The sequence below is a fragment of the Carettochelys insculpta genome, chromosome 9 (genome assembly GCF_033958435.1).
Source record: "Carettochelys insculpta isolate YL-2023 chromosome 9, ASM3395843v1, whole genome shotgun sequence".
Classification (NCBI taxonomy): domain Eukaryota; kingdom Metazoa; phylum Chordata; order Testudines; family Carettochelyidae; genus Carettochelys; species Carettochelys insculpta.
The window spans coordinates 47,456,061-47,483,572 of record NC_134145.1 but is presented as its reverse complement, the minus strand read 5'-3'; the positions used below and the strand labels follow the sequence as shown (position 1 = coordinate 47,483,572).

The following is a 27,512-nucleotide window of genomic DNA, read 5'->3' as shown; positions in this document are numbered from 1 at the left end:
ATCATAAGGTAGATTTTTATGAAATTCAAATATTCTGCAGTGTTGCTTCTCAAAAAATGAGCTATTTTGTTTTGAGAATTTTTCGTTTTGCTGTAGACTGTTTATCTAGATTTTATCTGCTTCTTCCAACCATAAATTTAAATTTTTGTAATAATTTCTCTCAATCTAATTCAACAATTTCTATATCATAATCTACTTTATACCCTTTTTTAGTGTTTTACTTTTAGGTAAATAAGAGTTCCCCCTTCTTCACAGGATGAAGTCATCCCTCCCTTCCTCTTGACAGTGTATGGGGCAGTTTCAGAAAGAGAACACAATTGCCAAAATTCCCAGAAAATACTAGGATCTGAGAATGCCACTGACATCAAAACTAGTCATATAGATTTCAAGTAGCAATCATCTTCCTTAGCATGAGCAGCACCAATACTGTGTGAAATTGTTCCAGACTGAAATTCTCCTCTTAGTTCTGCCAGAATGGAAAAATGAAAATATTCTGATGCACTATAAGGAGTATTTCCATAAAGCCACACCATTTATCAAAAAAGCTAAGTGGCAGTGACTAAAATTCAGCCATGCCTTCTGAAGCTTGTCCACATTGTATTAAACAGCCAGGGTGCTGCAGAGATATTGAGCATGACCCAATGGATAGAACAGGGAAGGAATAGGGTTGTGAATTTACCTGATCTGTGAGAGTCTTGAGTCCCAGTTTTAATGAATATTTTAGTTACGTTTATAAATAATTAGTTGGACAAAGTAGAGCAGCTTAATAAGACAGTCTGAGAAAACATAAATTAGAATGGGATGGACAACAAGTGGCCCAGGGGAGCTGAGCAATGGGAGCTGCAGGAAGCGGAGGCCCAGCCTGCACCACTGCCCACAGCTCCCAAGCACCAGGAATGGTGAACCACAAACCACCTATTTCCCACCCCAATGCCAGAATAAGCCATTGCCTAGTAGTTCGGACAATCAATGCAGGGGATGGGGGCCATTATTTTACATCCCCACTCCGTATAAAGGTATGGGGATAAGTCACCTTCTTGGCACATGCTCTAGAGTATGCTGGTGAGAGTTTAATGAAAAAAAGGCTGATGTGGCATAAGCACCTAATTCCAGAAGAGGGTCCACCACTGTGAATTCTGCATGAAGAAAGGTGCCCAGCTCCCACTCAAAACCAAGGGTTAGGGCACACTTTGTCCTTTGCATTCCCCACTATCTGTCTTTCTCAACTTGCTGGCTTTGGTGAACTGCACTCTGAGGATATGTCTATGTTTGAATGGAATGTTTGATGCCCAGCTCCCAATGATTAGTACTGCACAGTGTAGAACCTAAAAGTAGGAGTGTGATGCAGCCACACCATCAATAGCTTAAGCAAGCTACAGGAGAGGTGGCTGGGGGTATGGCAGAGCTGTTCTTGGGGAAGCTCGGCTGAGGGAGTGCCTGTGCAGTGCTAGCTGAATACAGCTATGGCAAATATGTCTATTCAAATGGAGCATCACAATCCAAGCTGTAATGAAGCCCTACTGGCAGGTGTATTACTTACCCCAGACATTGAATAACAAGTCCAGGTATTTAAGGTAAAGGCAGAAAATCCACTAACGGTGGGAGAGTGGCAGTCACTAACTCTGGCAATAATGTGAACATTTGCGGGCATCACACAATTTTGGGGAAAATGGTTGGGATTTTTCTCATCTCCTCGAGTAAAGGAATGTGCTTATTTGTGTTTGCCCCTGCTCTGGAATGTGGATAATACACACAGAAGCCCATAAGTGCTCACTATCACTTTTTTAATTTGTCATTCTGCCTTACATGGTGTCTGATACACTCATTGCTTCTTCAGTTTGTCTAATTTCCATTTTGTTGCTTACAATGAAAGGTAAGCATAGGCAAATTATTCACCTAATATCAAGTCGATGCATCACAGTCCTATTTGTTAGCTAGTGACAGAGAAGGAGCCGTGTTAGTCTATATAGTATCAAAACAAAAAAGCAGTCAAGTAGCACTTTAAAGACTAACAAAATTATTTATTAGGTGAGCTATCGTGGGACAGACCCACTTCTTCAGACCATAGCCATACCAGAGCAGACTCAATATTTAAGGCATAGAGAACCAAAACAGTAATCAAAGTTGACAAATCAGAAAAAAAATTATCAAGGTGAGCAAATCAGAGAGCAGAGGAGCAGGGGGGAGTGGGGAGGTCAAGAATTAGATTAAGCCAAGTGTTCCAAAGAGCCCCTATAATGTCCCAGAAAGTTTGCATCCCGGTTCAAACCATGTGTGAATGTGTTGAATTTGAATATGAAAGAGAGTTCAGCAGTTTCTCTTTGTAAAGCAGACTGGAAATTCTTCTTCAATAAAACACAGACTTTTAAGTCATTAACAGAATGGCCTGCTCCATTAAAATGTAGACTAACCGGTTTGTGGATCAGGAATGTTTTGATGTCTGTTTTGTGCCCATTAACTCTTTGTCTGACAGAGTCTGAAGTCTCTCCAACATACAAAGCATCTGGGCATTGTTGGCACATGATAGCATATATAACGTTAGTTGAGGAGTATGAGAATGTGCCCACGATTTTGTGAGTAACCTGGTTTGCTCCAGTGATGGTATCACCAGAATAGATACGTGGACAAAGCTGGCAGCAGGCTTTGTTGCAAGGAGAAGTCCCAGGACTGGTATTCCTGCGGTGTAGACTGTGGCTATTGGTTAGAATCCTCATAATTTGTTATTATTAAATTATTGAATTATTAAATCCTCCTATTTGTTAGCTGTAAGCTTCCATCTTTGTCTCAAGTTTTTAACAAATCCTAAAATGTTGGATTTGTTCATAAAAACAGGACCAAAATAGATTTTTGAAAAAAGTTACTAAATGAAACTTACAAATCCTTAATATTAGAATTTTCGGTATTTTCTCTACAACTGTGTTAAATGTTTGGATAACAGTTTGATTCCGTGGATGAAAACATGTGGCAGAACCATGACCAATCCTGATGGTCAGAACATTAAAAGTCCTCAGTCTATAAACAAACCTCCTTATGTGGCAATTGAGCTATAAACCTCCCAGACTAAAGATTCATTGTGAGACTTCCAGGAGCTTCCAATCTGATAGCTTTCTTCGATAGGATACTGAGCCTTGTGGATAAGGGAGAAGTGGTGGATGTGGTATCCCTAGATTTTAGTAAGGCATGTGAGCCTGTCTCACATGATATTCTTATCAATAAACTAGGCAAATGCCACTTAAATAGGGCTACTTTTCGGTGAGTGCAAAATTGGCTGGATAACTGTACTCAGAGAGTAGTTATTAATGGTTCTCAATCCTGCTGGAAAGGTAAAACAAGGAGTTCTGCAGGGGTCTCTTCTGGGACCAGTTCTATTCAATATCTTCAACAACAAGTTAGATATTGGCATAGAAAGGAAGCTTATTAAGCTTGTAGATGATACCAAGCTAGGAGGGGTTGCAATTGCTTTGGAGGATAGGGTCAAATTCAAAAGGATCTGGACAAATTGGAGAAATAGTCTGAGGTAAACAGGATGAAGTTCAATAAAGACAAATGCAAAGTGCTCCACTTAGGAAGGAACTATCAGTTTCACACATACAGAATGAGAAGCGATTGTCTAGAAAGGACAGTTCAGACACTCGTGTTCAAATACTTTCAAAGACATACTGCATGAACATTATATTTAATTGCTAGATGGATTCTGATTCTCTGATCTGGGTTAAGATTATTTGCTTGATGTTTCTTTTTATTCACCCTCCTGTCCGAGAAAGAACAAACACCAGAAAATTAATTCAGAACATACTGATTTTTTGATACAAACAACACATGCAAATCACTTATGGATTTCTCACGGAATCAGGGCACTGATTTCAGCGTACCTCCTGCAAATTCACAATGGGTAAGGTTAGCCATCTTTGGAAACTAAACAGAACAAATATAATTACTGTTACGCCTGAGCTGCTGTGATTCAGAAACTGTTCCAATTTAAAACTATTATTTTACACAAAATTAACCTAAACCAGCATAGAAAAACATTCACATTATAATTTCATATACATTATTGTGTTTTAACAAGATCCTTGCTGTAGCTACTAGAATTGAAACCTTGTGGAATTTTTTGAAACAGGGATTTTCAGCCTGTTTCAACCTATGACTTTAATCAATTTCTTTCAGCCTGCCCTCTTCATTGCCATGCATGAATCATTTCCTTCTCTCCCCCGTGCTACAAAGTAGTACACTTGTGGTGTAAGAATTGCCATAATAATATAGGAGTAATCCTATTGAAGGAGGAAAAGTAGCAGTTATACGTCTTTTATAGCAGAAAGCAGAATAATTACAAGCTGAACCTCTCTTGTCTGGAACTCTTTTGTCTGGCAACATCCATAATCCAACATAATTTTAGTTAGGCACACAACCACTTATCATGTGAGTGACCAAGTTTCCTGTGATCCTATAAAGTTTGTTTCCAGCCACCAGTCTTGGCTCTCAGCATTCTGGAATTTACCCTAAATGTCTTCTAAGAGCCCAGCAAGCAGTGGAAATGTTGGCAATGCTGCTCAACAATATTGACTTCCTGTGGTCCAGCAAATTCTCTTGTTCAGCACTGGTGAGGTACCATGGTGCTGGACTAGAGAAGTTCAACCTGCAGAATGATGCAAGATAAAACAAAATGAATCTTTCCATCAACTGGGTTTTGATAGCTCACAGTGGCTATGTCTACACTCGCCAAGAACTTCGGAATGGCCATGCAAATGGCCATTTCGAAGTTTACTAATGAAGCACTGAAATACATATTCAGCATCTCATTAGCATGTGGGTGGCCACGGCACTTCGAAATTGATGCAGCTCGCCGCCGCGCAGCTCATCCAGACAGGGCTCCTTTTCAAAAGGACTTCTGCGACTTCAAAGTCCCCTTATTCCTATGAGCAGATGGGAATAAGGAGACTTCGAAGTAGACGGGGTCCTTTCGAAAAGGAGCCCCATCTAGACGAGTCACGTGGCGGCGAGCCATGTCAGTGTCGAAATGCCGCGGCCACCCGCATGCTAATGAGGTGCTGAATATGTATTTCAGCGCTTCATTAGTAAACTCCAAAATGGCCATTTCAATGGCCATTTCGAAGTTTTTGACAAGTGTAGACACAGCCAGTAAGCGTGTTACTAACCTACAGGAAGTTTGTACAGCCTGGGGATAGAGAGACTTGAATCAATTGAGCTAGTTTAAGGAATTTATGATTTATGCTTTAACATAGGGCTCTGGCATCCACACCACAGTGTGCACAGTCATGTCAAAATAATCCTATTCCAGAGTACCTAACACTTCAGGTGCATCTACACTTGCATTCCCCTTTCGAAAGATGCATGCAAATGAGGCAAATTGAAAATGCAGGTGAGGTAGAACTTTGCATATTTGGCATATCATTTGCATATCCTAATTTCAAAAGAGCATGAAATAAATGGAAGAAGGATTCTTTCAAAGATGGGTTTACTTTCAAAAAAGCAGCATCTACACTGGCTTTCTTCTTTCAGAAGAAGCTCTTTTGAAATTAGAATATGCGAATGAGTTGTCAGATATGCAAATTTGCGCCACATTTGCATTTTTAATTTACCTCATTTGCATGCCTCTTTCAAAAGAGGAATGCAAGTGTAGACACAGCCTTCCTCCTGTCTGTCCCCTGCCCAGTGTCAACACACCAGCCTTATGCATATGTTTCATTATGGAAAAACTCTACAGTTTCCTGTAAAGTTGCTATTATTTGGATTCATGTGCTCATACAGAGCATATACACTGCATAATTAGGCCCCTGGATGACTGTCTCAGCAGAATGACAACAGTTTGAGAAAGCTTTATACCAAACTTCCATCTACTCTGAGGCTATGTCTACACTAGAGGGGTTGGTCGATAAAACTGGCAGTTTATCAGCAAAACCCACTCAGTGTTTACATTCCCAAGGTGTCCTGTCAAAGGTAAATCACCAGAATGTGGCAGTTTTGACGACAGTGTTATCCCACTCCCCACAAGGCAGATCATCTCTGTGACAGAGATCTGCTGATATAAAGCCTGTCTGGACATTCTGGCTGCATCTACATGGAACCGCTCTCCCAGCATCTCCATGCTAATGAGCAGCCTCGAAATTGCAAATGGCTGCTCATTAGCATGGTCCCGTGGCTCATCAGTATAGCTGCTCAAGAGCTCGCTCTCAGCAGAGGGGGACGCTGGCGGTGAAGAGGCCGTGCGGATGTGTCCCTGCTCTCAAAAAGCCCTTCTGAATTTCCAGGCATAAGGGGCTGGTGACAGAGGGGCTTTTTGCTGGCAGGGGCACGTCCACACAGCCTCTTCACCACTGGCACTTCCCTCTGCCGAGAGCGAGCTCTCACTCGGCAATGCTAATGAGCCAAGGGACTATGATAATCAGCAGCCATTTGCAATTTCAAAGCTGATTATTAGCATGGAGCTGCCGGGAGATGGGTCCATGTCGACCCAGCCTCTAGGAGGTCTTCTGTCAACAGAAAAGGCCTCCAGGCTGCCATACAGGTGCTCTAGAGGATTCCTTGTCCACAGCCATCAATGCTCTATGGTTCCTGCCTCTGGGCTTTCTGAAAGCCGCAGGGAGCCGGAGAAACCTTGTGGCAGGAAGGTGAGTATTGCAGAAACAGTGCCACGTGGTTCCCTCCAACATGCCTATAGCCACGCCAGCCAGCAGCTTGGCTGAGCAGCAGATGCCACACAATTCCCCTGGGCCCTAAGGGACTAACTGGAGGGTCCTAGGACCTGCCACAGGGCTAAAAGAGGTGGGCTTGCTCCTGGACCAGCACCAAGGTACAGACCCTGTTGTACCCATGGAGTGAAGAGAAGACCCTCCTCAACCCCAGAGCCCACAATGACAGCTGGAGAGCTGGGACAGAACCCACCACCTGCCTCCACTGCACACAATACTTCTTCTCCACATATGCCCATCAACACCCTGGGACCCAGCCCCTGCCAGACCTAGAGACAGAGATGAGGTCTGAGGCAAGCAGCAGCACCCTCATCATGACCCTACAGTTGGTCTTCACCAGACAGGCCAGACAGGCCACCACCTGTCTTCAGAGCTGGGTAAGTTTCCTCTGGTAAGTACACAGTGTATCACACACCCTAGGACATGGGAGGTGGGCAAAGATGGCGTGTCCTGCAAGCATCAAGGATACGGGGACCTGTACTGTGAGTTTGTATTACTCTGACTGGTCCAATAGTAACAGAGAGGGAGCTATCTTAGTCTGTATTCTAACAAAACTGTATTCTAACAAAAGCAGTCATCTAGCACTTTAAAGAGCAACACAATAATTTATTAGGTGAGGAGCTTTGGTGCGACAGACCCACTTCTTCAGATCTCACTGGTCCAGATCTGATCAGCTCAGCTTTCAAGGGGCTATCCCTGGAAATGAGCTAGCCCCTCATGGCAGATGGCACTTCGGCTATTAGCTGGTCCAGATCTGGTCAGCTCAGCTTTCAAAAAGGAGCTAAAATATCAGCTTCAGAGAGCAAACAAATTAATGTACATGAGAGTGGAAATCAGTGGCCTCAAGGAGGAATTGGATCATCCACAGAATTTAGATAAGATCTGACACAATGATGCCATTTTATTTTTAAACTGAGAATTCCAGAATAAAATAAAGAAATCTTTCAGTCAGATCATTCTCTGATATTGCAGCTTATTTACCTCTTTTCTTACACTTAGGATATTCCAGTTTCCCTTGAACACACTCTACTCTAAATGCAGAAGATGTTGGATCCCTCACATATCCATTATTACACTCAAGTTCAACCAAGTCTCCACCTTGCACATATATTTTTGTCTTTGAGGTCCATTTCAGATGAATATTGCGTTTTGCCATTTCTTCTGGGGATGTTATACATGGCTCTAGAAACAAAAAAACATAGTTTCAGCACACACATGTGAGTCTCTCACTGATCATTTGACTCACTAATTGTATTGAGACAGACCCGGTGCCTTCATGTTCTACATAGCTAAATAAAGCAGGGCAATATTTTTAGGATACATTTGAAATGCAAATGAGAGATGGTTAGGTTGAGAGAGCAAGAAGATGTTCTAGAGAAGAAGGCTTTCATATTAACTGGAAGCATACTGTGGAAAGGCACAGAGAGGAGACTGAACAGAGAGACAGATGGCCTTAGAATCTATTTTACCATACGTCTACACGTGAAGCCTACTTCGAAGTAGCTTATTTCGATATAGTGACATTGAAATAGGCTATTTCGATGAATAACGTCTACACGTCCTCCAGGGCTGGCAACGTCAAAATAGGCGCAGCGAGGGAACGTCTACATGCCAAAGTAGCACACATCGAAATAAGGGTGCCAGGCACAGCTGCAGACAGGGTCACAGGGCGGACTCAACAGCAAGCCGCTCCCTTAAAGGGCCCTTACCAGACACAGTTGCACTAAACAACACAAGATCCACAGAGCCGACAACTGGTTGCAGACCCTGTGCATGCAGCATGGATCCCCAGCTGCGGCAGCAGCAGCCAGAAGCCCTGGGCTAAGGGCTGCTACACACGATGACCATAGAGCCCCGCAGGGGCTGGAGAGAGGGCGTCTCTCAACCCCTCAGCTGATGGCCGCCATGGCGGACCCCGCAATTTCGATGTTGCGGGACACACAACGACTACACGGTCCCTACTTCGACGTTGAATGTCGAAGTAGGGCGCTATTCCTATCCCCTCATGGGGTTAGCGGCTTCGACGTCTCGCCGCCTAACGTCGATGTTAACTTCGAAGTAGTGTGCACGTGTAGACACGGCTCATATGGCCTCTTTGTGCCATTCAGCTGACACAAGTGGATCAGAACTCAGGCATAGCAGGCCAAGAGATTAGCATACTTGGAGAAGGCTACCAAAGGCATGGCCAGAAAGCTGACACACTGGCAGTCAATCTTCTGGGGTTTGATTAAGAGCATTTAACGGAGCCATTCTAACTGACTGATCACGGCACCACCGTCAACCCCCAGTACTCCTCACAGCCATGAGGAGTAAGAAAAGTGTCTGAGAGAGTTTCTTCCATCAACCTCCCACTGTGGGGGCTGACAGCAAACATTGATTTAAAGAACAATTGCAGCTACTCAATTCTCATAACTGGAGTTGGGTAGTTTACATTCATTTTTTATTCCTTGTGCATATCTGGCCTATTCGATCATGTAAATCTCACAGATGAGTCTCCCTATTGTTGTCCCTCCCCAGCGCTTGGGTGGTTGATAGGGCACAAGTGAAAAGGCACATGACAGACTAGTAGTGAGCTATGAAGCCAGGTCCAGAATACACAGGCCTGCTACATAATCAGTTCATTGTAAATTGAACCCCCACCTCCCCTCACACACATGCATGCACACACACCATTGGGGATCACTGTATCACCATGCACTCCAGCCACCCCTTATTCCTCACTCTGAGCATGAGGAGGTTGGACAAAGGGTGGTGTCGAGAAGACTACGTAGGTTTTATGCCAATTAAAGTTGTCCCTGTGCAAAAACAGAATCACAAGCTGGTCATGCCAGCATCATGATTACACCTACTACTTAAAAGCTATGACTGATATTCCTCATGCTTTTCCATACCCTGTTGAATTGTATTTCACAGCATCTGCCATATTTGAAATCTTTTCTACTTGTAGTATATTTGAATATATCTTTTCACTTCTTTTGAATGCTGTTTCAGATTCTAACTAAGATATATTTTGGCAGAGTATTCTAAATAGCTGTCATGGTATGGACATTTGCCATTTTCCAATATTTTCTTTTTGAAATATCTGCACTGATTTTCTCATAAAGAATGTGAGATTTCCTTCCACATATCTGGTGCAAATCAGGAATAACTTCATTTATGCTGATGGAATTATTCTGATATTACAACAGTGTAGCTGATTTCTGACTTGAGCCATAATATGAAAAATATCGCAACTGTATAACTTATGACAATTCTTTTTAGTATCATGGATTATTTGTACCTACCTAAGCAAACTGGCGGGTCTGTCCATTGGCCAGATTCACAGATGACAATTGCGGAACCCTGCATTCTATGAAAATGTTGGCATTTGTATTCCAGTCTTGAACCTGACACATATTCTTCCTTTGGAAAGACCAAGATATCTCCTCCATCAATAACAGGTGGGCGACCACATTTTCCAGCAGCCTCTGAAATTAAGTAGAGATACAAAAATATGTACATCAGTGACTATTTATAATAAATGCCATAAGATCACAAATATTACAAAACAGAAGGCCTACCCTGCAGCCAGAGCCCGAGGAGGAGGAGCAGCACCCTGGGACCCAAGCCCTGCAGGAACCAGAGACAAAGATGGGGTCTGAGGCAAGCAGTGGCACCCTCATCATCACCCTGCAGTTGGTCTCCACCAGACAGGCCATCACCTGTCTTCAGAGCTGGGTGAGGTTCCTCTAGTAAGTACCCAGTGCACCACACACCCTGGGGCATGGAAGGTGGGCACAGATAGGGTGTTCTTCAAGCATCACCAGGCTAGCTCAGGTGGGACCTCATGCTGTGGTACAAGCACATGGAACCACAGGCAAGGTACAGTGTCCCACCTGGTCCCTGCAGGCAGCCCCTAGGCATGGGTGACAGCATGCTACAGACTCAATGGAGGCTGGATGACCCACAGACCCCAGGGCTGTGGCAGGGGGAGCTGCCAGAACCTGCCATGCCTGTAAGGCAGATCGCCAGAAGGGAGCTGGCCTGACCCCAGACATACCAAGAATGGCGGTCCTGGCATGTAGGCATGACAGCAGGCGTGAGGCAGCACCCAGTCCTGTGGACACCACTGTGAGCTCCATGTGTGTGGGGGGCACAGGGGAGGCTGGGAAGGGCCAAGCCTCTCCTGGATCACCTGCCCCCCACCTGGTTTGTGTCTTGAAAACACCTGGTTTTAGACTCCATTTTTTCCATCTCACAGAAAAATAAGACAGAAGATTTTAACTATTGGCTGAATACTCAGGCCAAACGTGGTAAGTCAAAGATAGGCAAATGAAATTGGAATGGAAGATGTCCAGTCACCCAACTTTAGTAAAATGCCTTTGCAGTCTTAGTTGTACTTCACTATTGAAAATAAATACTGTACCATCTGCAAATTTTGCCAAGTCACTGTTCACTTTTTTTTTTTCAGATAGGGTGTTGAACAGCTCTGTCAGGAGCACCATTTCCTTCTCTCAATTCTTGGTAAGATTGGTTCTAGGAGTAAGGGGATTTTGAAGTGTGCAGGATCCTTTCAAAAAGGACCCCATGTAGACAAGCCACACACGATCAAAAGCAGCACTTTCAAAGTGCCACAACTATCACCATATTCATTGCAGCGCCTCATTAGCATATCCTGAAGTGTCTCATCAGCATCTTCCTTTCAAAAGGTGGGGGTGCTAATCTAGACACAGTCTTTGTCTTCCCTATTTAGATTGCAAGTAGTTTAGGTCAGGAAAAAGGATTTTCGGCAAGTTGGTATGGCACCCATCACAATGGTGGTTTTGTAGTTCTTAAACCTGAAGTTCCTCCATAAAAATTAAGAAATATTTTTGGCCTAGTGATTCACCAGATATTGGTGATTGCTTACCTGGTCTCTTGCAATTAGGATATTCCAAATGTCCTTCCACACACTGTACTCTAAATGCAGAAGATGTTGGATTCCTCACATATCCATTTTTACACTCAAATTCAACAAACTCACTGCTTTCTAATTGCATTATTGTTTTTGAGGTCCATTTCAGACCGATATTGTTTTTCTCCATTTCTTCTGGGGAAGTGACGCATAATTCTGGAAAGAGACATGTATAATTGTAGCATGTCCATATGGATGTATAATTGGAAATATAACTGCATTGAGATAGAACCTGTTTACCTACTCTCTTGCAATTAGGATATTCCAATTTCCCTTCCACACACTGGACTCTAAATGCAGAAGATGTTGGATTCCTCACATATCCATTTTTACACTCAAATTCAACAAACTCTCCGCTTTCTAACTGAATTCTTGTTTTTGAGGTCCATCTCAGACCAATATTGTTTTTCTCCATTTCTTCTGGGGCAGTGATGCATAATTCTGGAAAGAGAAATGTAGAATTTTAGTACATGTATATGGACATATCATTTGCAATTTGATCACTAACTACACCGAGACATACCCTGGATCCTAATGATTTATTTAGCCAACAAAAACAGGGAAATATTCTTGCAAAAGATGTGATGAGAAAAGGGAAGATGGGAAGTAAGTGAGGAAGAAGGCTTTTGAAATAACTGGGGTGTCACTATGGGCAGGGGCAGAGAAGAGACAGGGACTAGGTGAATCAATAGTCAGTCAGATCTGATTTAAAAATCTGCCTTTTTGTGTCACTCAGCAAGGCTGCATCTAGATTCAGACTGGCTGCTGGCACCATGATGCAAAAGAAGGTTCATAAAAATGCAAATAGTCACTCATTTGCACATTCACAAAGTTCATTTGCATATTTTCAGCAGACATAGACGTGGTCTTATTGACAAAAACCCCTCTGTTGCCAGCTCCTTATCCCTGAAAAATATCAGAGACAAGGGACTTGGTGACAGAGGGGGGTTTTGCTGGCAGAACTACATCGAAACTGCTTGTTTTCTGCTGAGAGTATGCAAATAACCTGTGTGAATATGGAAGTGAGAAGCCATTTGCAATTTCTTAACCCCTGATTTGGATCATGCTGCCAACAATTGGACTAATGTAAATGGGCCCAAACTTAAGTCATAATCAGCCAATGGATTACTCTACATGTGGAAAGGTGCTTCGTGCTTCATGAGAAGGAACTGAGGGCAATTAGCTCATACAGTGCTAGTTAACATGGGACTGCACAGGATCTACATTTATGCTGAACAGACACGATTATGTGAGCTCTCTGATCAAAGGAGCAAGAGAGGCAAGTGCACGTGTGGTGGAGCCCCGGTTGGGACACTGTTAGGAGAAGAACAAGAGGAAATCCAACTGATGGAAGCTTTCAAAACAACAGTAATCTACACTAGAAGCATCTCTCGAGAGAAGTTAATGTCAGAAAAGATATTCCAACAAAATTTGTGTCAACAGATCCTGTCTACACATGAAAGCGGATCAATTTTTGATCAGCTCATGCCGCAAAAGAGCCCTCGCCCCACCCCAGAACGTCTACACAGCTTTTTTGTTGACAGTTTCTGTCTACAAAATGCTTTTTGTGTGTAAACACACCAGGACTTTTGTCTATGAAACCTCAATTTTGTCTGCAAAACTCTGTAGTGTAGACATAGCTGTAGTGCGTAAAAGAACAATTTGACCACGGTTGGACCCAGATGAGCACAGGGAGACCCCCTACAAGTCATTCTATTTTATAGTTCGGCCTCTCTGCATTATTCAGTCGATACAAGGTGTTGCCTAGGCTTTGAGTTCAAGATAACCAGGACCTGTACTGTGGCCTTGTATTACTCTGACCGGTCCAATAGTAACAGAGAGGGAGCTATCTTAGTCTGTATTCTAACAAAACAAAAAAAGCAGTCATAAAGCACTTTAAAGAGTAACACAATAATTTATTAGGTGAGGACTTTGCTGAGACAGACCCACTCCTTCAGATCTCACTGGTCCAGATCTGATCAGCTCAGCTTTCAAGGGCTATCCCTGGAAATGAGCTAGCCCCTCATGGCAGATGGCACTTAGGCTATTAGCTGTGACCAATGTTCCAAGTACACTGTATGCTTGTGCGGCCACTCCTGAGAGATTCAAAAGACGATGGCTGATTAGCAGGGTGTCCACAGACAGTTAGTTGTTTTGACTGGTAGTGCACACCAAGTGCACATGCCTCAGTGTACATAACAATCTGGACATCGATGGAAAATTATCCACACATGAATGGAAAAATTGGAGGGAATATTGGAAGTGGAGTTAATGGTGCAGTGCCCAGGAAAAGGCAATTCAGAAGCCAAGCCCAGCTGTGTCTCACACAAGCACACCTTCAAGACTATTGTACAGCCCTGGTCCTTAGGCATGGATCAACACAGGAGCTAGGGATAAATTGGTGCAGCTACCTGTGACTGAGTCACAAGCTACCAGAAATCCAGTGAATAGCAAGAGAAGACCTTTGGCCCTGAGGAAAAGAAGTGAGATTATTTTCTGGACAACGTGCAGAATGTGAAGGCAGACTTAGACTTCTGAGCAGAGATGGTTCTGCCCATTGTTTGTTCATTCCGCATTCAGAGAAACAAGACTTGGTGTACATTCTTTGTAATTGAAAAAAGCTGCTTCATAGTAAACCCAACTCTATTCCCAATTTTTCTTCGTAATAAAAAAATCAAGATTGAAGACCCTGAATAATGGCTAACCACTACAGCCAAGATGGGGAACAGCAAAGATGGACAAAGAAGTTCAAACGATCTGAAAATGGAGGTAGAGACTTCAAGATAGAAATTAAAGAAAAAGCTGGGAGTTACCAAAAAAAGGTATGAGACAGGACTTGCCATCTGAGATAAACATTTGTTGGGGCAGGAACAAGAAAGTCTCTAGTGAAGTCTAGTGAAGTCTCTAGTCTTCACAGTGAAGAAAGGCCAGGAAGATAAAGTACGTGACAAGCAAACTGCTCCTCATGGATAGAGGGTTTCACAGGAACTCAAGATCAGGAAAGTTTTCCCGACAAGAATTTTCTTAACAGTGATAAGCTCCAATAAGGACTGAAGGAGCTAAAATATCAGCTTCAGAGGGCAAACAAATTAATGTATATGAGAGTGGAAATCAGCAGCCTCAAGGAGGAATTGGATCATCCACAGAATTTAGGTTAGACAAGAAAATTTACAAAATTATTCTACTTTACTGGTAATATAAAGAGGACCAGATGTCAGAAGGCAATCATATCAATTCAGGTAGTAAAGGGATTGTTTTGCATGATAGCTTCATCTCTTTGACTTTCTCTGTTCTATTTAGATAGCAGGCGATCAGGCACAGGAGCTTTGCTTTTCCACGTGTTTCTCTTGCATCTGACACAATGATGCAATTTTATTTTTAAACTGAGAATTCCAGAATAAAATGAAGAAATCTTTCAGTCAAATGATTCTCCGATATTGTAGCTTACTTACCTCTTCTCTTACACTTAGGATATTCCAGTTTTCCTTGAACACACTCTACTCTAAATGCAGAAGATGTTGGATCCCTCACATATCCATTATTACACTCAAGTTCAACCAAGTCTCCACTTTGCATATAAATTTTTGTTTCTGAGGTCCATTTCAGATGAATATTGCGTTTTGCCATTTCTTCTGGGGATGTTATACATGGCTCTAGAAACAAAAAAACATATTTCAGTGTGTACATGTGACTGTCTCACTGAACATTTGATTCACTAATTTTATTGAGACAGACCCAGTGCCTTCCTGTTTTACACAGCTAAATAAAGCAGGGCAATATTTTTAGGGAACATTTGAAATGAAAACAAGAGATGGTAAGGTTGAGAGAGCAAGAAGATGCTCTAGAGAAGAAGGCTTTCATATTAACTGGAAGAATACTGTGGAAAGGCACAGAGAGGAGACTGAACAGAGAGAGATAGCATTAGAATCTATTTTACCATATAACCTCTTTGTGCCATTCAGCTTATGCAAGTGGATCAGAACCTAGGCATAGCTGGCCAACACATTAGCATACTTGGAGAAGGCTACCAAGAGCACAAACAGAAAGTTGAAACACTGGCAGCCAATCTTCTGGAGCTGATTACGATCACTTAATGGGGCTGGCAGCAAAAACTGGAGTTGTGTATTTTATATTCATTTTTTATTCCTTGTACATATCTGGCCTATTCGATCATGTACATTCACTTATCTGTCTCCCTATTGTCGTCCCTCTCCAACTTTGGGTAGTTGATACAGCACAAGAGAAAAGGCACATGACAGACTAGTCATGAGCTGTGAAGGCAGGTCCAGAATACACAGGCCTGTGACATGATCAGTTCCTTGTAAATTCAACCCCCGCCCCCCACCACCACCACACGCACACACACACCATTGGGGATCGCTGTATCACCATCTATTCCAGCCACTCCTTACCCCTCACTCTAAGCATGAGGAGGTTGGACGAAGGGTGGTGTTGAGCTGACTACGTAGGTTTTCTGCCAATTACAGTTGTCCCTGTGCAAAAACAGATTCACCTGCTGGTCATGCCAGCATCCCGACTACATCTAGTACTTAAAAACTATGACTGATATTCCTCATGCTTTTCCATATCCTGTTGAATTGTATTTCACAGCATCTGCCGTATTTGAAATCTTTTCTACTCGTAGTATATTTGAATATATCTTTTCACTTCTTTTGAATGCTGTTTCAGATTCTAAGATATATTTTGGCAGAGTATTCTAAATACCTATCGTGGTGTGGACGCTTGCCATTTTCTAATCCTTTCGTTTTGGAATATCTACACTAATTTCCCAATAAAGAACATGAGATTTCCTTGCACATATCTGGTGCAAATCAGGAATAACTTCATTTACGTTGTTGGAATTACTCTGGTACTACATCAGTGTAATTGATTTCTGACTTGAGCCATAATATGAAAAATATCACAACTTTATAACTTATGACAATTCTTTTTAGTATCATGGATTATTTGTACCTACCTAAGCAAACTGGCGGGTCTGTCCATTGGCCAGACTCACAGATGACAATTGCGGAACCCTGCATTCTACGAAAACGTTGGCATTTGTATTCCAGTCTTGAACCTGATACATATTCTGCCTTTGGAAAGACCAAGATATCTCCTCCATCAATAACGGGTGGGCGACCACATTTTCCCACAGCCTCTGAAATTAAGTATCGATATAAAAATATGCACATCAGTGACTATTTATATTATATGCTATAAGATCACAAATGTTACAGAAGAGTGCTTTCATTGTGCTGTGTTTGACCAGAAAACATCGCAAGGAAAAGTGAAAAAGCATTCTATTCATATTGGAATTGACCAGAAAATGCTGTGTTATAGCTTTAAAGTTGACACTGCATTATACTTCTCATTAACAACTAACGGTAGAAACCAATGGTAAGACTTTCTCTAGACCTGATTCTGGGTTGCTTTTGAAATTAGTTAATTCTTTGGGTCAGTCATCCCTGCCTGACTAATATCACCATTGTGCCTTGAGCAATGACTAGCATGGAAACAGAAAGTAAGAGGCCTTGACCCAACTGCTGCTTCATGGGTAGAACTGAAAAGTGCCTCCATGGGCAGCACCTACTTTCTCCATGACCATCTTTCCATGCATGGTATTGGATGCACGCTGCATTTACCCCATAGTGTTGTGAACTTTGGAATTATCGTGGTATCTGCTTATTGAAAGACTGAGGGTAAAATAACGATAAGAGAACACAGGCTAAAGAAAAGTTTGGATAAGCGAAGGAGTGAAATCTGAGACAAAGAATAACAATAAAGATGTAAATGAGTGTGAATTGAACAAGAAAGACATACCAAAGTAAAGGACAGCTACTAAAAAAAATTTGGCTCTCAAAATTCAGGATTCTGTGTTTGTATTAAGAGTTCTCATTTTTCCACTGACAATAATGCTTTACTAGATTTAGAAATGTACTGTTTACATGTTTTTCCTGAAGTTGTAGAAGGTTCAGTCATTACTAAGATTTTTGTAAACTTGTACACGTCTAAATTATTATTACATAACTGAGTTATTTTATTTTCTCTAGAACATGCATGTCAACCCTTTTGCATACAACTGCCATTAAGATGTTGTACCTCTGAATGCTATATTTTATTTAAAATTGCACTAAATGAATATAAACATGTTATCTTTATGAGGAAAAGGCCAGAAAGCTTCACTCAGTTGCAGTGCTTCCAGAAGGACAAAATGAATCAAAAATAACTTCAATCTGTTTTCACAATGGCTGCCACCACCAAATATGCATATATTAAAAATGAGACACATGGCACAAGGAAGCAAAAAGTGGGGCATGGGATCATATCAAAAATCCCATAATGAGTTAAACTACAGCTTTTTAATGATTAACATCTCTTGAATATCCTGGAAATGGAGGATGAAAAGCAGCCGTAAAGTCAGAAGAAAAGCTGTCATAGGGCCAGAAAGCCATGAATTTTCTACACAACCTAATGCTCCTTAGTTAAGATGAAAAAGTCGGATACTAAGTATGTGATTAGGCTACCTTGGCTGCATCAGCCCAGAATTTTAGGAAAGAGCTGTATGCCTGTAGCAGTTTCCTCACCGCTTCCAGAATTTCCTGTCCTCCCAGAAAGAGAAAGAACAAAGTCTCTGGACAGCCTTTCAGTCCAGTAGCAACAGTCCCATTCAGGAATGGCTAGGCAGACTGAGGCGGACATCAGCATCTTGGTTATCGTACATAAGACAATTTCCATGGAAAGAGAGAACAGGAAAGCTTCAGTCAACTGGGAACACGTTAATGATGAATTGCATGAAGGACAAAAGGAACTAAAACATCAGCTTCAGTGGAATATCAAAGGGATGTAGACCACACCAGAAATCTGCAGCCCAGGTGAGAAATTGTATTCCTGAAAGGATTTGAGTAAGACCAGATATTTGAGACTCTTTTTACCACATTTATAGCCCACGGAGATGAGAAAGTGATTGCCATTAGTTAAATAATACCCTGCTCACTTTGTTCATGAGCTATATCATTTTTGTCTTGTCCATTGAGATCACAAGCTAGCTGCTGCAAGAACCAGGATTTCCCATGTGTTTCTACAGTAACTCTCTCAAAAATGTAGAAAAATCCTCCTCTGAGGTGATTTATATGTCCCTGTCCATGGGCTGTGGTGTTTGTGTGACTGTCCTGCATCCTGACCAAATAGCCTTAAAACTAAGCATTTAAATTTATAAAATCTGCTTTGATAGCAGTGGTGACATGTTTCCCTATCAGACCGCATTAAAATTAAATAAACAGCAGAAAAAATTTACCTCAGAAAATGGGTTTAATTTACTGTATAGGTATAGGTCTATTTAAGTGTATAGGTGTAACCGTTAGGTGGTGTCAGTTGGTATTAATATTCATTAGGTTATAAATATTCACGAGGTTAAGATTTAAAATTCTTTAATCTGATAGGTTAGCTTAGAATGCTCATGAATAGGCAATGAGCAACTGCGTCCTGGTTGCCGGGGCGACGCAGGAGCGGACGTGACACGCACAGGTGTCCAACCAGATCCGCCCTGGCTCCATAAATTCCGGAGCGCAGCCCCCTTCCAGTCAGTCCGTTGTCGACCTCGGGAGGAAGCGGACCGAAGAAGACATCAAAAAGGACTGAGTTTAGAGCTGGACTTTGGCCGCAGCTGAAGATCACTGGCGGAAGAGCCGAAGCTGACCGGCGTGTCAGTCGTCGCTCGCTAGTCGCCGTAGGCCAGAGAAGACCAGAAGAGAAGATCAGAAGAGCTCCAGCATATAAAGAGCTGAAATCATTTGAAAGGCTCCGGTGCTTTTATCCGGAGGGTTCGCCCGGCAGACTGCGCCGCCTAAACAACGGTGCCCTGCACGGGAGAACCACAGCAGCGACCCTGCCCTTCCAGTCACCGACCCAAGCCTAGGCCGGTGACTGACAACCAAGGTCGTTCTAAAATCCAGGAGGTTTTTTGTGTACCAAGCCGGTCTTTTTCCTCCTGGTCTTCCTTCCTCCTCCTTTTTCTTTCCTGTCTGGCCTATCCGCGGCAGCCGTAAAAGCGCGCCGTGAGCGTCATACCTTCCCAGCCTCTGAAGAGACCTGCGGGCCCGGCCCCCGGACGCCACAGTGGGAGAAAGGAGGTATTTACCATCTAAAGGTCCTATACCAGCATGAGCAACTGGATGTGTCTATTCTATTGCCTATGTTGTGTATTTGCATGTTGTTACTTATGTTAATATGGATGTAGGTTTAGTCTTTTTCTTGTTATGTTTACTGTTTCTAATTGCAGTTCTTAAGTTTACAGTGTATTACTGTTGCTTTGTACTTAGAGAATCCGAGTATACAGTACTGGTTTAGGCAGTGGACTGGGACTGCCCCAGATTCCACAGTTTGCGTCTTAAATTTTGTAACCCCCGCTTTCTAGTCTACTATTGAAAAGCACAGGAGGCCAATCTTATTGGCCTAGCCTAAAACTATCGCATGCATATAGAAGATTAGATAGGATTATTAATATTGTTATAGATATCAGAGCTATAAGCTCCCCCCTATTTAGGAGGGTAGAGCGGCCAGGGATAACCCAATAAAGGCAAAACCCTGGTATTCTTTGTAACCCTTTTGGGTAATTTAGAGGGAATAACCTCTTTGTAGGCAAACCCCGCATAAATTGGGCTCTCCCCTGTTTGGCCAGCAGGGCAACCCATTTAAATAAAGGGAATAAGCTTAGCTTAGCATAGGTAAATTTCCCTACTTAGTAAAATCTGCTCCCCAAGGTAGTTTGGCCAAGGGTTGAGCGACCTGGCGAACCTTAGGAAGAGCCAGGAATAAATAAATAAATAAAATATATAGCTCTGTATTAATCATTTCCATTTTTACAGCACGCGAAGAAGAATAGCATGGTCGCCCCGAAGTGCACAGTAAGTAATAGAAGGGGCTAGATAGTATTGCTTTGGTTATGTTGTTCCATTGCTTGAGGGCTATTAGCCTAATAGGCATTAAAATCCTGTGCTAGGACTAGAAAGGCGAGGGCTAATTTAGATTTGTAATTGTTAGGTTAGTTTCAGTGATAAGCCATACCTTCTATTTCCTTAAATAAATCCCTGTTGACTTTTTTAAACTTTAATAACTTGTCTGTCGTTCTTCCTTGGGCAAACACATAGCTTGCAGTGGCACTAGTCACACACCCTGAAAACCCCGTTGCGACTAGATCCACCGTGTACAACGAGCAGGGTCACGGGGTAAAATCCTGGGAGCATTGGGAAAGGCTTGTTTGTGGCATAGCCTGGTGCTCTGGTGTGGTTTACTTGGTTTAGCTATCACCTTAATTTATTCATACGTCACTCACATCCTCGATAAAAAACATTCTTTTTTAAATCCCAGACTTTTCAATAACATCTAACAAATATTTTAGTCAGATGGCTCCCCCATAACGTATTTTCCCTTCTTAACATTGTAATCTAAATGCAGGGCTCAGTTATAACAAAATTCTATAAAGTGCTCAGCAGTCGAAACAATTCTATCTATACCTTTCCATCTTTTTTCCAGAGTGTTTTTCCTCATAACTTCTGGGAACGCTGCACTTCTCTTGAAAAATTAATGAAAGATTATTTAATGTGTTGGAAATTTGTTTAGTCCTATAGAATTTGCTTTATTATATGAGCATGTTATGGTTATTGAACTCATGTTCCTTGATGACTGATTTTAAAATATGTTGCTGAACGTATTCTGAAACACTACACCATAAGATTTCATTGTAATTTTAGAGTGGTGGTGCCTCACTGTTGCCTTCGGACACTGATCTAGTCAACCCTTCAGCATGTATGTATGTTTAATCATGTTCCAATTAACTCTGAAGCAGTGGTTAGAAGCAGTACTTGTGTCAGAAAGTGCTGAATAGAAAATCTGCATTCACAAGACATCTCATCAAATTTCTATGGATTTTTTTCCCCTTTCACCCTCAATGGCTTGAGTTAATAAAGGAAATCCTGGCCAGCCTTTTAGCTTGAGGTTTCAATGAATATCTAGGCTCTTACATACCTAATTCAGTTCATTATTATATATTTATAATATTTCATTAATATGTCTATGAGATTTAATGGATCTTTAACTATACTATTATGTGACACTGAATTAGAAGGAAATGCTGTGTATTCATACTGAATAGCATTGAATGTTGTCCCATAACTATGCCTAGACACATACTGCTTTCTGAAACTTATTTTTAAAGTCACTTCCATCAGGCTTCTAAATCAGCATTCAGAATTTGTCATTTTACGTTTCTTCCATGTGCTAAGAAAACTGAATTAAATAAGGTGAATGTTAAATTGTTTGGTCTATTTTCATATGCAGGCTTTTTGGCTATGCAAATATAGTACAGGGGAAAATTGAACAGACACTTACGAAGCCATGTAACTTGTGCAGTCACCATGATCCTTTTCATGCCACAAAGATAATTTTATATGCACCCTGTGTCCATTTTCCTAAGTGAAATGTGATAGTTATGGATCCTGTCATTCCATGAAAACAGTGTATTTCACTGAAGAAGCTGCTGCATATATTGGCAGCTGGTCAGAACTAATGTCTCCATTTTGAATAGAAGGTGCACACGGAGATGGGGTGGTGTTAGCCGGTGGCCGGGTAATGTACGGTGAGGTACCAACTATGCCCTTGTTATCATCCGAGTTTAAAACTGCGAGAGCAGGGAGCTCGTCGCTGCAAGCAGCCAAAACAGGGTGATGGATTCCTCTGGGTCCTAAACAACCCAGGTTTTTCCTGTTAGAGCAGGGAGCTCCTAGAACTCTCACCTATGGCCAGGCTGTGGTAACCAAACAGTTAAAGTTCTTTTTGTTATGCTGGCTGTGTTGCAGTGACAAAAGGGTTAACAGCAGTCAGGCTTAGATCTTAACTAGTTACAAGTTTATTTAAGCTACAGTTATAAGCGTGCGGTTACAAAAGGCTATTGTCTACTTCTTATATGCTAGCAAAGTACAGGTGTTAACAAGTTACGTTACAATCCAATACAAAGATATCTGTTACCATCTAACACAATGATATCTTGATACAATGAAGTCTAGTTACAGAGCTCTAATTCTTTAGCTGTGCACAAAAAAAGGAGACCTAGCATAGGTATATCTTACCCTCTCTGAGTCTCTCGATACCAGCGTAGCCAAGCCAGATCGGTCACTCAATTCTGCGGAAAGACGAATACGAGGTAGGGCGTCCCCACTTGCGAACCTCGGGAGGCAATCACCCGACCCGACCAGCAGGTAGTTGGTGGAATGCACTCAAAGTTAGAGTTCTGCTGGGCCCACCTTTTATAACCCTTTTTGGTTACGTATTCTCTTTCTTATCTAAGGTGCCAGATCATACTGGTCTGTCTTTGTGACGCCAGTTTGTTACAAGGGCAATTCTTACTTAATTTGCACTTGTAGGACAGGAGATAAGCAATTTAGGAGTACAGGACATTCTTTTTGTGTGGGCGGGGACTGCCTCTTCTGGGATGGTATGTGTGTGTGTGTATCAAATCCATCAATGCCAGCTGGGGTGATTTCCTGAGGGCCCCCCCCCCCCAGTTGACAGTTTGGCCTGTTAGCCTTTTATCTGTACTTTCTGCTTCTCAGGGTCACGATAAGCTAGCACATCTGGGCCTCAATGAGGGCATCAAAGACTGTGCTGTCAGCAGCCGTATCTGTGCCCTGTGTGCTCCTCAGTGGCGGGGGGGGCAGCGAGCAAGCTGGCTTGTAAGGGGGAGACTTTGTCTGGCTACAGGTGGGGAGTGGGTGCACCTTCCTAACACATCTAAAATAAACACAGAGCACTGAGATACACAATAATTGTAATATATTATCATATTAGGTACTCAGAGTAAAAATGCTAATATCACTGTTCCCTGCCCCAACAACAGCTGTAAAATTCGAACCTTCGAGAAACTAAAAGCCCAATCTTGCTATATTTTAAAATTCATATTTCGCTTGCATCAGATTTTTCTTCTCATCCAGGTCTCAGTTCCTGATTTCAGTTAGTTACTGTAAATATAATGTGGAAAGAAGGGTTGTGGGTTAGAATATTGAAAGTACTTTTTATGGGTTGTGTTGAACTCCATATATGGAGTTATATTGAACTCCATGATCTAGAAAAGCTCAGGCATGTTGACGCATCTTAATTAGACTGTTTCTATACACTCTGTAGGAGGCTGGATAAGAAGGTAGAGGAGCACTTATGTTCATCTGGAGCATTTTCCAGTACCAGGTGTAGTAGTGGTTATTGTGATATAAGCATTTCTTCACATAAATAAATTTAATTTAAATTAATTTAATTACATTTAATTTAATATCATACTCTGGACAAGCCTAGGGAAAAGTCTAGCACAACTCAATATTTGTGTTTCTCATCTGGTGTCCTTGTTACACGTTATGCTCTAAATTTGGACCTGGCATACTGAAATGTTTTTCATGAACTAACTTAACTTCTCACCTGTCTCAGTCAACTCCAATTAAACACTAGCGGCCATATCCTTAGCCCTTGTTAAGGTCCTCTTGCACCACTGGAGTGATCCAAAAGAACGTTTACACTAACTCTAACTGGGATTGGTGAAGATTCAGTGGTTGTCAGTCCTGGAACCAATGGGATAGGGCTATAATTCACAGCATTCCCCCAGATCTTAATGAATAGAACATTTCCTATTTGACTTCATCAGTCAGCGCAACTTAAAACAGCCCTTATGCTGCTTTTAGTTAACCATGTGTTTCCCCTCTTCCCCACTATCAACTTGTGGCCCCACTTCAGGAGAGAGAGAAAGGTATCTGAATACCCTTCAGTCTGCTCAGCCCCACTAAGCATTGGCTGAGAAAGTTTTCAACTTATACAGTATTTTATTTCTTAGTCTAAATATTTGTTTTCCTTGATAGATTCTTCTAAAGAACTTTACTGAGAACTTTAACAAGCAAAGAATTTCTACCTTTTGCTCCCACTAACCCACTGTCTTGCCAACTCTTTCTACAGATCATAAATGAATGGAGAAGCAACTCTGCTAGATTCATAGGGTCTACTGCACCTTTGAACTTTGTATTTGCAAGCAAGCTCATTTGACCTTAAATGCATCTAGTCTGACTTCTCCATCAGAAGCTATTTTTTTCCAATATATGCTGCACTTTTACTAGTTTTAGCAATTTTACATTAGGGCAATAAATGTGGCTATTCTACTCTGATCTAGTCAACATTTCTTTCCCCGACAACAAAAGCAATGAAGCCCTCTTAAATGAAGACAAGGTAATTTACTTCACAAGTGCTTTCTGTGCAATGCACACTTTTGATAGTGATATTTTTTCAGTCTTTCGCAAATAGAAAACCATGAAATTCTTCTCTTTTTTGTTTGTTCATTTTTCTCCCAGACCAAAATATCCAAGGCATTGTAATTTAATTACTCCTTATTTGTGACAAAGTATTGCCATTTGATGCGAAGAAACAGACAAAGGTGGTATCTGCCCTCCCCACCACTACACACACACACATCTTGTTAAATCTTAGCTTGATCTCTCATCATTACAGACTGATTTAAACCTGCAACATGAGGTTGTATATTATTTCCAATTATTTTACTCTTCTTAATTATTATATTATTGAAAAAGCCATATCAATTTTGAATCCTTTTTGGATTCTTGCTGACTTCTTGGCCTCAGTCACTTCCTATGGCAATGAGTTCCTGTGTGTGTGGTGAAAAAGTATTTGCTTTTATTAGTTTCGAATTTTATGTCTTGAAATGTCAGGCAATGTTCACTATATGTTGAATTTCAAGGAAATACCTTTCGCAACAAGAAGTTCAGTAGATTTTGAACTGTCATGAGAAATAATTAGATTTCTAAAAGCAAAATCTCTGCATTTCAAAGTTCAAAATATTGGTACTACATAATGTGACAACAAAAATTATATTTGAATGATTTACTTTTACCTACTGCCAGTTATACTTAGTGTTAGAAACACTGAAAAGAAAACCATGGGATTTGATGTACAAAAGATCATCTTACCCTCACAAATTGGAGTTTCTGTCCAGTTTCCATTGATGCAGAAGGATTCATTTTGCCCCTTCATTAAGTAAAACTTTTGGCTTTTGTACTGTACAAAAGAGCCTGAAAGAAGCCTCTTTTTGGGTGTGTCTATGCTAGGAACTAACTTCGAAGTTAACTTTGAAGTGAGGCACTCCATTGAAGTAGCTAGCAGAGAGTCTACGCACATTTTCCCTTACTTTGAAGGGAGACCAACTTCAAAGTCCTTATTCCATTCCTGAGAATGGAGTAGTTCCCTACTTCGATGTTTAACTTCAAAGTAGGGTGTGTGTATATGCTCTCCTTTGAAGTTGCTTACTTCAAAGTTGTACTTTGAAGTAAGCAACTTCTAAATTATTTTTGTAGTGTAGACGGAGCCTTTGGGAAATAGTATCATATCTCCATTACCAACAGGAGGTGAATGTCCAAATATCACAACCCTCCCCAACCGAATCTGAATAAAACCACTAAATACTTGAAAACAATACTGTCTAATGTAAACTCGTTGATTTAAGCATTTATAATGAGCTTATCATGGCAGAATCTACTTCAGTCTTGTAAATTAAGATTAAACATGCTCTTTCAATATAGTTCTACTAATAGCTACATAATAGCTACATGTGGCTTGTTTTATATGATTTTGAAAGTTGATTTTAGATGTACTGAGAGTCTAGAGGTCAATTCACCAGTGTTCCCAACTACAGTTTGCTTAGTCTTTTAGAAAAAGAAATCCCTTAATTATACTGGATCCAACACCCACAAATGCTAGAAGATCTAGCTCCAGTGAAAGAAAAATCCTGAGGTCTGCTGAAATGTTAACCAATTAGATTATGACAAAGGTATTCAAAGATGCCTAGAAGATGAAGGAGAATTAGTATTAATTGCAATGTGTACTGCGCATCTACATTCTTCGGGGATTTCAGCACTTTCAAACAACATAATTATTTTTTTAAATCACGTAGTCTTCAAATGCATGAATCACTCACCTAAGCAACTAATCAATGATGTTGTAGTTATCTTTGTTCTTCCTTACTTGTATTTTTCACACACCCCCATGTGTTGCTCCTCTTATTATAAGGCCTGTCTAGAACCCTTGCCCACTGGGGTAATCTCTACTCAGAACTGCTCCACACGCTTGATTCTTACTGAGGAATTAATGCTAATATACAAAATAATTATTTGAGCCAAGGAAATTTTAAACAACTGATAACACAGGGTGCTTGCATCCTGCAGATCTAAGTGGACACTGTATATGGAATTCAGTTATCCAGATATGCATGCCCAAAGAAGCGTACATCTTCTAAAAGGTTTTAAAGTACTCAGCTGTTCAATTATTGTGGATTATCTGAGCAAAACCACCCTGTCCCACATTAACAGTTATGTGTCAAGTGATCCCTTTAGTGTATGAAAGATACTAATTGCTTGCAACCCTCCACATCTCTTGGAAAGTCAGCCTTCTCTGGGCTATTTCTATGGTAAAGAATTCAACAAGTCTAGAGTTAAAAATTAAAATGTACCCTTCTCCATAGAGCTCAAACCACTATTTATTGGTGTCTTTAAGGCAGCTCTCCCCATATTTACTTTATATCAGGCCCATACCCCATAACTTCTACAATCAGCATAATATTACAAAATTTACCTTAGTAAATTTACCTTAGTAAACTTCGCCGGCTGTCAAGATTCCAGTGATAATACACAGAGAACTACTAGGAACATACTTTGGCACTCTGAATCCCTCTGAAACTTTTTCAGCAATGCACTACACTTTCTTTCATTAGACACATGGAAATAGTCTCTAGAACAATACAGAAGTAAGGCTTTCTAACTAACCTTCCTTTT

At 41.3% G+C, this 27,512-nt stretch overlaps 1 protein-coding gene across 1 annotated transcript in view; it reads right to left on the bottom strand.

Moving 5' to 3' along the window:
* Positions 1 to 6,527: 6,527 nt before the first annotated feature.
* The window catches only part of LOC142017946 (coagulation factor XIII B chain-like), a 30,976-nt gene continuing 9,991 nt past the window's right edge, over positions 6,528 to 27,512 (bottom strand). Inside the window, 7 exon segments of the mRNA XM_075003302.1 lie at positions 6,528 to 7,892; positions 11,599 to 11,799; positions 11,884 to 12,084; positions 15,096 to 15,296; positions 16,622 to 16,814; positions 22,087 to 22,160; positions 22,163 to 22,298. Coding sequence (XP_074859403.1) covers positions 7,684 to 7,892; positions 11,599 to 11,799; positions 11,884 to 12,084; positions 15,096 to 15,296; positions 16,622 to 16,814; positions 22,087 to 22,160; positions 22,163 to 22,298 — 1,215 coding nt within the window. The 3' untranslated portion in view covers positions 6,528 to 7,683.